General features: G+C 41.8%; 1 protein-coding gene and 1 pseudogene across 1 annotated transcript; both read right to left on the reverse strand.

Moving 5' to 3' along the window:
- Window positions 1-592: 592 nt before the first annotated feature.
- LOC127486688 (septin-14-like) lies at window positions 593-5393 on the reverse strand. The gene is made up of 3 exons (XM_070063777.1): window positions 5178-5393; window positions 2540-2708; window positions 593-1342 (listed from the first exon to the last, which is right to left on the reverse strand). The coding sequence occupies exons 1-3, from the start codon at window positions 5215-5217 to the stop codon at window positions 1273-1275; spliced, it is 279 nt and encodes a 92-aa protein (XP_069919878.1). The 5' UTR covers window positions 5218-5393; the 3' UTR covers window positions 593-1272.
- A 2149-nt stretch (window positions 5394-7542) lies between these two features.
- Window positions 7543-11256, reverse strand: LOC127486687 (serine/threonine-protein kinase LATS2 pseudogene; annotated as a pseudogene).
- Between the last annotated feature and the right edge of the window lie 921 nt (window positions 11257-12177).

Consider the following 12177-nt stretch of genomic DNA (forward strand, 5'->3'; position numbering starts at 1 on the left):
TCCCGCCTGGCATCTGTAGCTCTTGTGATGGTGACTTGATGTGTTGATAATTGTGAAACTTTCTGCCTCCATGGGAAGGTGGTCCCCAGATCATCTTACTCAGCCACCATCCTGCTTTGTACCACCTATAAATGCCTTTTGAACTGAGTAATGGGCACAGGCTGGAAGAATTATAGGATTAAGCCAGAAAAAAAAAAAAAAACCTAGATCCCCATAATTTCAGCATAAAGGGAAATACTGCTGAGTAATAAGAAGACAAGAGCTGCAGGGAAAATCTAAATCTTCTCAGGCATTAGTTAGGACCAAGTCAGAATACTGATAGAAATACAGACAGTAAGGCCTTCTTGATGAAGTTGCAGATAGAAACAAGGTATTAGAAACTTCAGTAAAGACCGTCCTCAGGGTACAGTTGTAAAGAACATGGCTGAATTGTTCCTGTGTCTAAGGCATTATTCAGGACACAGTTTAAGAGCCATGAGCCAGGGTATCTGGCAGAAGGGAAATCTAAGGAGCAAATCAGTCAAGGGTCTACACAACTTTTAACTACCTCCAGTAAAAAGAGGAGAGAAATTATTTAAAGATGGAATTTATAATTAAAATGGAAGGAGGAAGTAAAATTTTGAAAACCCTAAAGCTGGCCCTGTGAATAATAATTTTCATGTTCAGGAGAGAATACTACAGATGTACCCAAGTGGCCATTTGCCAAGGATTAATGTGGCTGTCAGTTACCCAGGTTCTAGTCATGAAGACAAGGCTTTTCAGAGGGATCTGTGAAGCAAGCCAGGGCCTTCACCACAAGATTCCTGGAGAGGCCCCTTGGGGATCTCAGCATTCATTTCTCTGCTCCACCTCAGGACTCTGCTCCCCAGATTCTGGTACAGCATCCTGGACCACCACAGTCATCACCAAGTGAGCTCAGGTGTGGCCTGTCCCACTGCTACATGAGGTACAAGCCAACATTTCTAGCAGCATCCACACGTTACTAATTCTGTGGCCACACAGACTGCAAGAGCTGTGGAAACACAGATGTCTCTATCTAGACAAAGGATAGCATGTGGGCAATCTGGGGCCCAGGTAAAGACTTGACACAGGGCACAGCCACTGCATAGAATTCCCACCACAGCAATGCCTCATGGGATTCATACTTTTTGAAGTCAAGCAGCCTCAAAAACTTCAACTGATCTCTCGAGTTTACCCCCTAAGTTAGGAAGACCACTAAAAGTTGATGTAAAGTATATCAAACTGGCAGCACCTGCCTCTTTCTTAGCTTCTTTAAATGTTGCTTCTTTCTCCCTCACCCATTGCATAAACCTCTATTTTAGCTTCATAGATCTCCTGAAAGCTAAAAAGCACATTTGTATTACTCTCACATTAAAATGCCCACATAAATAAACATATAAAGATATATTTGTAGGCTAGGTTCTATAAAAGAACATTTACCAATATGACAACTTATAGATCATGGGATATATAAACTGAGGTATAATATTTAACCTGACTATATGTAGACTATAAATAAAGAGCACTAAAAAGGGTACTATAATTTTTAACTGCTTATAGTAGTGATTTCTTATTTCTTCCATTTTCTGTACTTCTTATATTTTGGCAATAAAATTAGAGGAAAGTTCTAATGATTGAAACTACTTTCAAAATAGTTGAAATAGGAGCTGGTGTTGTGGTGTAGCAGGTTACGCCATCACCCGTGATGTTAGCATCCCATATGAGCACCAGTTTGTGTCCTTGCTGCTCCACTTCCAATTAGTTCCCTGCTAATGCACCTGGGAAAGCAGTGGGAGATGTACCAAGTACTTGGGCCTGTGCTCCCATGTGGGAGACCCAAATGAAGTTCCAGCTCCTGTCCTTGGCCTGGCCTAACTCCAACCCCAGCCACTGTGGCCATTTGGGAAGTGAATCAGTGGATGAAAGATATCTATCTCTGTCTTCCCAACCTGTCTTTCAAATAAATAAATCTTTTTAAAATAGTTGAAATAAAGCTAGGCATCTTTAAAAGTATCATTCACTTAAGATAGTTCAATTCTGGTTTTGTCATCAAGGAATCATAACCAATTGACTACTAAAGTACTATAAATACTGTTACAACACAAATACCATCCATCTTCAATAGCGCTAAATACATCTGCTCTAAAACTTTTTCACTTGACTTCCAAGACATTGCATTAATGCTTTTCAACTCTTTCCTTCACCAAACCTTCTTAATTTCTTTTGCCAATCTGTCAGTGTTTGCTTATATTCACCAATCTCTTCTCTGATTCTGTTTCACATAAATACAAAAATCAAAACAAAACAATACCTTGGATACATTTTTCAATATACACAAATATTTAGCTTATAAATGAGCTTTTTTTTATATTGCTTCTATTAGTTCCACCTAAGACTGAGGATGATTAAAAAACCTAAAATGAAGGATGGGTTGGGATGGGAGAAGTACAATTATCTGCATGCCCAAATGACTACACTCTGTGGTTGTATGGACTTTCTAAATTATTCATCTAGTTGTTCCAGCCATGTCTGTACTCACCTAACTGTCTGGTTGTCCGGGCCCACATCAGTGAAACCTATTGACTGCAGTTTGAAGTACCTGAAACGTTCATAGTGCTGAGTGTGTGTCTGTTCTTTCAGGTCTTCCATATTGGTAGGAAGAAGCATATCCCGGAGCTTAACAAAGTCACAGTGATTTTCATTTTCCACTGGTCAGAAAAACAACACATCTACAACATTCACTGTCAATACCTGGTACTCAGTAAGCTTTCTCAAAAGAATGCAAGAATGGAAACCACATTTAAAGGAAAGCCAACATTATCATCTGAATAACAGCAATAATTCTTTTAACAATATAACTGTGTTCCTACTAATACATACCAACTATATGAAGTTTATTTCTAGATTAGCAAATTTTCTTTAAATTCAATACATAAATAAAAAATAAAAAATAGTAAAACAATGTGTCTCATTAGCATCCACTATAGGTTTTCATGGTTAGTGCGTTAGTACTTTACAAACTATCCTGAAGGTATTTCACAGACTTCTAACAAAGTATGTATTATAACATCACTGAAGGAAATACTTTTATTAAGTAAAATTCTACTAACAAAAATATAATATGCAAAAGATAGATTATGCATGCTTTAGTTATAATTCCCATTTATATTCCATACATGTGTTTCACTAACCAGTATACTGAAATAAACCAAAAATGCAGAAGCAGCTATATTTCTATCAGATAAAGTAGGCTTTGAGGCAAAAACTGCAAACCAAGAATTAGAAGGTCATTATATAAAAACAGAGGAGTCATTTAATCAAAAGGATATAGCAGGACTGGCATTTAGTCTAGTAGTTAAGATGCCAATTAAGATACCTGCTTCACATATTGGAGTACCTGGATTCAGTACCGACAGTCAGCTCCTGGCTCTGGCTTCCTGCTAAGGCAGCTCTGGGAGGCAGAAGTGATGGCTTCTGCATCCACAAGGGCGGTCTGGACTGATCTTCCAGCTCCTGACTTTAGCCCCAGTCCAGTCCCAGTGACTGTGATCATCTAGGGAGTGGACTGGTAGGAGGACGCTCTCTCTGTATAACTGTCTCTCTGCCTCTCAACTCAATAAATATATTCAAAATGACATAGCACTTATAAATATATTTGCATCTAAATATATATTTTCACCTAAATATAAATATATACTTATATATAAATATATTTTACCTAAATATATAAATCAAATATTAATAAATCTTTAAGAACAATATAGACTGTAATATCATAGTAGCATACTTAGAAATCCCTTTCAGAAACTGGCTGATTGGGGCTGGCATTGTGGCACAGTGAACTAAGCTGCTGCCTGCAATGTCAATATTCCATATGTGAGCACAAGTCCTGGTTGCTTTGCTTCCAAAATAACAATACATCACCATCTTTTAAAAATAAATAAATAGGCCAGCACCACGGCTCAACAGGCTAATCCTCCGCTTAGCGGTGCTGGCACACTGGGTTCTAGCTCCGGTCAGGGCACCGGATTCTGTTCCGGTTGCCCCTCTTCCAGGCCAGCTCTCTGCTGTGGCCCGGGAGTGCAGTGGAGGATGGCCCAAGTGCTTGGGCCCTGCACCCCATGGGAGACCAGGAGAAGCACCTGGCTCCTGCCTTTGGATCAGCGCAGTGCGCCGGCCGCAGTGCGCCAGCCATGGCAGCCATTGGAGGGTGAACCAACGGCAAAGGAAGACCTTTCTCTCTGTCTCTCTCTCACTATCCACTCTGCCTGTCAAAATAAATAAATAAAATAAATAAATAAATAAAAATTAAAACAAAAAATAGGATATGAAATCAACCCAAGAGTCCACCATTCAATGAGTGGATAAATAAAATGTAGCAAATAAACACAATGGAATACCATTCAGGCTTAAAATGAAGGAAATTCTGTCATTTATAACAAAAACCTGGAGGCCATTTAACTACGAAATAAGCCAGGCACATGGGCAAATATGGCATGCTTTCAGTTATTTAAGGAATATTAAAAAGTTTAATTTACATAAATAGTGAATAAAATAGTGGTTATCAGGAGCTGGATAGAGTAGTGGATAAGGGAGATTTTGGTCAAAATATAAAATATTTTGTTAGATGAAAGTGAAAGTTCAAGACATCTACTGTACATCATGGTTACTATTGTTAACATACTGCATCCTTAAAAATTTCAATACTGAGTATATATTAATATTCTCACCACAAAGCTTATGTATATGGTGCTTAGCTCAATTTAGCCTTTCAACAACAGACACATAGTTCAAAGTGTCACGTTGCATATGAAAAGCACATACAATTTTGTCAATTAAAAATTCTTTGTTAAAAAACCAACTCACATGTCTTTCTTTCTCTTGTGTTGCCATTTCCAAAAGTCTCAGGATGACTTATTATTTATAGCACATGATAATTTTATATTTTATTTATATTCATTATATTTATATTTATTTTATATGATAATTTTACTATAGCTTATTTTACTTACATTTATTTATATTATACCTACATAATATTACATGTAGTGTAACATATAGCAATATAGTAAAATCTGAATATTTCATAACTTTGAAACTCTAAAAATCCTACAGGTGACAGACATGGAATGTTTAACTCCGTATTTCCAGAAGCTGCACTCTTTCATCACATTTACCTTGCAAAACTCCCCAGGGGTAGTCACAGCCTCTGACCATCCTTTTCCCAACTTCACCTCATCCATACTCCCTGCCACAGCGAAAGGCCTAGAAAATAAGAGTGATATTAATTGAATTCTTTCATACTAATGTGGTTGACGCTGTACAAAAATAAGAGATGAGAATGTCACAATACATCTAATTAAACAAAGGATATATACTGCATCAGATCTCAATACTTGACAGCATATATGTGCTAGCAGATTTTTTGCCAACATTGATCTCAGATTATGCACATAACTGAAAATTATCTACTGAGCAGAGCCTACAGCAGGGTATCATGCTGTGGGGAATAAAAAGAAAAAAGATTTTAGTGGACATATAATTCTTCCCTATATTTATCCTGAAACACAGAGACATTGTTGAGAAAATTACATTCATACCACTTTTAATTCTAGTATAAAAATTAAAAGAAAATGGTACTGCCGGTGCCGCGGCTCAACAGGCTAATCCTCCGCCTAGCGGCGCTGGCACACTGGGTTCTAGCCCCGGTCAGGGCACTGGATTTTGTCCCGGTTGCCCCTCTTCCAGGCCAGCTCTCTGCTATGGCCCAGGAGTGCAGTGGAGGATGGCCCAAGTGCTTGGGCCCTGCACCCCATGGGAGACCAGGAGAAGCACCTGGCTCCTGCCTTCGGATCAGTGCGGTGCGCCGGCCACAGCTCACTGTCCATGGCAGCCACTGGAGGGTGAACCAATGGCAAAAGGAAGACCTTTCTCTCTGTCTCTCTCTCTCACTGTCCACTCTGCCTGTCAAAAAGAAAAAAAAAAGAAAATGGTACTAAAAATAACTAAAACAATGTTACTGGATAAACACAGCATTTGCTTACAAGGAATACTATATGCATCCCAGTGAATTCGAAGTGCAATTTAGAGCAAAATGGGATCTCTATGGCTCATGACAGAGAGGTTCTCCAGGCCAAGGATGTCTGAAAAATGATAACCAAAAAACCAGTACACAGGATTTTTTTTTTTTAGATTAGGCATTGATAAACTTATAAGCATTGTTTCTTAGATACATACTAAGTAATGCATACATTATGCCAAGAATTCAAAGAAAAATATGGAGAATAATATAATGAAAACTGTGATCAGATTTTTAAAAAGCAGAAGAATTTAAATAAATCACTTTAAATAGGCACCATACTAATTTGAAATAAGGAATATTTTGTTTACCTATGTAGTTATACATACATCTATACATCTAAGAAAACATGTATGGTTTATTTTTTCATCACACTGTCAATAAGAATCTTTGCTTGTTTACAAAGGTTAGAAAAATGTGCTATTTAAACCAAGCTACAGTTCAACATTTCAAAGCACACTAAAACCGTAAGATTACTCAAAAACCATAAGATTACTCAATTTCATTATGGTAACATCTCAGCTGTTACAACAGTGGGGGGAAGAAGCATTCAAGAGGTTAAGTAGCAGGGTTGGAGTTATTGAATTCCACATACCAGCTGCACCAAGAACCCAAGAGCATACTGACTACAAAAATGAACATGCGTCCACCAGTAACTTCAAAGTTCTGGCATAGCTATGTTAATCCCTTTTGATGTGTGAAAGTTTAGTATATGACAAACATTTCACTTTATCCCCCAAAGAACCCAATCATACCCGACACACACACACACACAAATCACTTTCCAGTTACACTTCTGCATGTCTTTAACAAAATAAGGGATACAATCATAGCAAACCACAGGATACCTTATCAGCACGCTATCTAAAATGCCTCATTTAAAAACACTTGGTAAAAACATATTCACAGCAGCTGCTGTGAATGGCTATGGTAATTTTATGATAGAAACCCTGCTCCAGCAGTGCTTTCCCCAGCAGATGTCTGAAATCGCAGCATATCATCACCCTGCTCACTTCCTATTATACTGTAATACACACAAAGCCCAAAAAAAGCACCTTTTAGCATCATATCATGATTTTGAAATGTGGGAAAAAATACAAACAAAATCCACTGTGTGGATAAAATGGTTTCCATGATATCTGGGCAGAGTGCCTTTTAAGTTTTTTATATTATTGCACAGACATTTGTTCTCACATGTTTTTCAGTTTTTCAGTTTTTATGTCTTTTCTTAAATGTGAATAAGTGCTACGGATAAAATACAAATGTAGAAAATAACAGCAGCATGATTTGTCAAAGTTAATCTCTAATTTAGTAAGAAAAATAGGCTTTCTAAACTGTACTAAATGTTTAAAAATATTGTTCTAATGCAGTGTTAAGTCCTCAAAAGCCGATTCAAAGTCACGTCCACCCTCCCTGCGCAGCAAGCGGAACTGAGAAAAGCAGCTCAGCTGGGAAGAGTCCCTTCAGCTTCCGTGTCGGGCGTTCCCAGTGAAGAAGTCTGGAGAGAAGTAGCCCACCTGGGCTGCTCCCCCGGTGACTGACACCTCATGGCCCCTGGCTGCACGGGCTACACATAGACCAGCTGGCACCCTCGGTCGGATCCACCAGATCGGAGTTTTACAATCTGAGTTCTCAGACTGTGAAGCCTCTGCTCCTGAAGGCTTGTGGCATCTAAAGGGGAAGCCACTGTCATCACAGCACCTTCGGAAAGTGAATTCACAGAAGGCGAGCTCTGGTGCCTGTTTCCAGGGCAGGCGAGCGTGTCCCAGGCCTTGGTACTCCCTTCGCTGGCCTCCTTCCACAGGCTTTCTTTATCTGTGGGGTCAAAATTTGAGGTGTCCCATGGGGTGGCTGCTGGTGGGCACGTAGGGGGCTGGCTGCTTCCAGATGTCGCTGGAGAAGCCTATGGTGTGAAGAAGGGGTGGGCCTTCAAGTCATCGGCCTGTCCCTCCCCCAGGCAGACTAGAGCAGCTCAGCTTGGTGATAAGGTTGACCTGGCCCTGGGCTCAGCTTGACCTGGGCAGGAATGTGGAGGTGTTCTCCCAGTTGACCACCTTCAGTTTGGTTTCTGTGAGTGTGGGCACCAGCCCAACTGGCATCTCAAAGAGAATCACGCTGACGCTCCACAAGGGTGTACCTTTGCAGAGGAGTGATGTAATGTGGTGACCCAACCAGGGGGTGCACCAGACACCGCTGGTGCTGCTTGCTGCCTGCTGTTCCAGGGTCTTCAGCCTGTCCTCACACCGACAGTTAGACACATTGTCCCAGAGGTCGCTGGGCTCCATGCTGTCCTGTCAGATGTGGTTTCCTTTCTGGTAGTATTAGGAATTGTGAGTTCCACCTGCACCCCATGAAGAGGCCGAAATCTGTCCCTTTGATGTGACCCTCCAGCTCTATCCAAATGTTGTCAGGCTTGATGTCCCAGTGGATAAAGCCTATCTTGTGCACACTCTCAATGGCCAACATCAACTCTATGATGAGAACCAGGCCAGGTGCTCAGGGAAGACCTCCATGCGGATCAGCAGGCTCATCACATCCCCACCAGGGACCAGTCCCTCACAAAGTACAGGCTGTCTTTGTCTTGGAAGGAGTAGTAGAGTTTCACCACCCACTCGTTGTCGGCCTCAGCCAGGATGTCCCTCTCGGCCATGACATGGGCCACCTGATTCCGGGTCAGCACATCCTCGTTCCTCAGAGTCTTCATGGTGTACAGAGAGTGAGTGTCCACCTTACAAGTGCACTTCTCCAAAGGCACCGACCCCCAGGGTTTTGATTTTCACAAACATGGGCTTGTTCACCTTGGCCCTCTTCAGCCTGCTGTAATTAGACTCCTCCTGGTAGAGGATCTCCCTCTGTTGCTGCTCAGCTTTGCACAGTCCAGCTTTGGCCATCCCTTGCTCCAGCTGCATCCTCCGGTTCACCTTCTGCTGGTAGGTAGGTTTTTATGACATTGTCCACGTGTTGCTCCATGAATTACTTAAAGTGTGACTCGCTTCTCCTCCTCCTTGCTGTTTTTGCAGCCAAGGACTTAGGAAAAAGTCTGGATCTGCTTTTTGTCCTTCCCGCATCTGTGCCCCTTGGCGCCCTAGTGGCTCTTGTCTGCCCTTTTGGCGGGCTTGGCCGCCGCACCCCCTCGGAGGCTCTGCTCTATGCCCACATACAGGCCGTCCAGGTCGTACTGCTCTGACATGCTGGGCAGCAGCAGGTGATTCGGGTAGGGGGGCAGGCACCTGCAGTGTGGGCTGCCCAACTCCAGGTCTAGTGGGTAGGGACTGCCGAGGGTGTTGGGGGCCAGCAGGGAGGGCTCGGCCTGGACGGGCACGCGACCCGCAGTTGCTGGCTGTTGAAGGAGTAGGTCCTTCTGGGCGCGGGACCGTCGGGCTGGCCCTTGGCTGTCAGGCCCCGGTAGACCCCAGCCTCAGGCAGCGCCTTGCTCTGGAACAACAGGCTGTGCCGCACGCCTTAGGCCAGAGGCTCCCTGGACACCAGCAAGAGCATGGCCTTAGGTCGCGCCAAGTAGCCGCAGCGAGGAGCCCGCAGGGCGGGAGCCCGGGAAGTGCGCCCCCCGCCCCCTCCACGCCCGCTGTCCCGCCCGCTGTCCCGTAGCCTTAGGAGGGGGTGCCCCGCCCAGGGGAAGGCTTGGCACCTCCTCCAGCGCCGCCCAGCAGGTGGTAGGGTGGGAAGGCTTCGCCCTGGAAACTGGGCCTCAGGGACATCCTCACCGGGGTTGGCACCAGGCCCTTTCCTGGGGAGTCTGCTTAACGACTCGCACTGTGTTCCTTCCTGGGGCCCAGGCAGCCTCTTACTGATGTATTCCGGGGCCGTTTCTATACTCCTGCTGCCAGTCGGCTTGAGCGCTCTGCCTGCCACCTCCTGGTCACACCCTGCATTCACCAGCCTCTGCAGCATCTGCCGGTTTTCAGCTGTGCAGGTGCCTGATTCCTTAGCATCTGATTTCCCGCAGCACTTTCTGATAAAAGCGGTGGCCCTCTGCCGTCCAGGGAGGCATCACTGCTCTGTCCCTCGGGCAACCCCTGAGTGGAAGGCCTGGGCGGCTGTTACAGCCCCTCGCGGGTCTCTTGCAGTCGCTGCCAGCTATTTCCAGAGTAAGTCATGGCAGGAAAAGTCTTTGGCCTCGTTGTTAGTCCAGTTTCCTTTCACCATAAATCTTCTTAAAGTCTTAAATTATTTAAAAATATAAAAAGCTGTCAATATTGTAAATATATTTTCAAGACAACTTCCTTTTGAAAATTTGCCTTCCTTCGACTTTTGTAGTCCCTAGAGAATCTAGATGTCGCAGAGCCTCCATGGTGAAGTCCTCACTCTCCTGCAGCGTGGTCTATGCCCTCCAAGGTGTCCTGGCCCAGAGCTCTGGGCCAGAGACCTGATGACAGTGGCTGGAGCTGCTGCGGGCCCCCCAGGGGCAGGGGCTGCCCCGGAGGCAGCTGCTCCATCTTCCCGGGCTCTCACGCTGCGGTTCCAAAGCGCACATCTCCATAGGTTTCACAATTACAACTTTAGGATCTTGCTAATTCTTCCCACTGTGAACGCCCCCCTTGCTCTTCCCTTTCTTATTCTCACGCTTATTCTTTACTAAGATCTATTTTAAATTAACTTTATATATATATATATATATATAATTAACTGTTAAGTATAGAATTCAATGAATTGTATGAAAGAGAAAAAATAAGGAAAATATTATAAAGGAAAAGATAAAAGATATAGAATAAAAAGCAACAGTCAAGAGAAGGGCTCCTGAAAATCGTTGCTTCTCAAAGTGTGAATTTCATTTCTACATGTTGTCTTTTAGGTGCTTTATTAGTTATCACAGGTCAGGGAGAACATACAGAGTTTGTCCCTTTGGAACTGGCTTATTTCACGAAGTATGGTGTTTTCCAGTTTCATCCATTTTGTTGCAAATGACCGGTCTTCGTTTTCTTTTCATTTTTTTTTTACTGCCTGCTGTGTTGTATTCCATGGTGTACATATCCCATAATTTCTTTATCCAGTCTTCAGCTGATGAGCATTTGGGTTGATTCCATGTCTTTGCTATTGTGAATTGAGCTGCAATAAATATGTGGTACAGACAGCTCTTTCATATGCTCCATCCTCCAGTTATAGGGTCAAAAAGGAGAAATGTTGCTTACCTTGTTTTGACCAGTATACACTTTATACATCTATTGAAATGTCACAATGTAGCACATAAATATGCACAATTGTTAATTTTTACATAAAAAGAACTAAAGGAAATTCCTCATACTGAAAGCAAGAAACTTCTGTAGATGATTCAAATAAATATTTTTAAATAGTAATTGTAATTATATAATTATAAAATAATGGCTTAAATGTATATCCTGCTTATCCTTTTAATTTTTAAATAATATATAAAATATTTATATAATGTTTCTGTAACCTATAACACATAGAAAGGTATTACATTTGTAACACATTTGCTAATAACCATGCAAAGACTATAGGCAGCACCAAAGCTGAACTGGAATGAGGAAATTACTAATGTATTACTAAGTTTGAAATATAAAAATATGTGTATAACAATAATGCCACAGAAAATATGAAAATTGAATACAGCTATATAATAGTAAAGTTTCTATACTATTTAAATCAAAAGTGGAATATATGTGAAGTCAGTTCTGGTAAGCTAAGGTGTATGTATATGGTGAATCTTGAGCAACTACTATAATCAAAGCTAAAATTTCAGTGAAGAGGCATTAGACAAATTAAAAGTCTACATAAACATTTGCTTAATGGCAAAAAAAAAAAGAGAATAATAGAACAAATATAGCATGAGAAATTTAGAGAACAAAATGTAAGATGGCAGTCACAAATCAAATTATAGAAGTAAGAATATTACTTGTGAATGGATTAAACAAGTGAATAAAAGCACAAATTGCCAGAATGAACAATTAAGCATGTCTCAGCTCTATCTTTTCTACAGGAGACACAATTTGGTTCAAAGACACAAATATATTGAAAGTAAAAGGATTGAAAATGCGCATGATGATAACAGCAACTACAAGAAAGCTGTGGTGGCTCTTCTAATATTAGATAAAATATTTTAAACTTTTCTACTAAAGTTA

Source organism: Oryctolagus cuniculus, chromosome 19, assembly GCF_964237555.1.
Source record: "Oryctolagus cuniculus chromosome 19, mOryCun1.1, whole genome shotgun sequence".
Lineage (NCBI taxonomy): Eukaryota > Metazoa > Chordata > Mammalia > Lagomorpha > Leporidae > Oryctolagus > Oryctolagus cuniculus.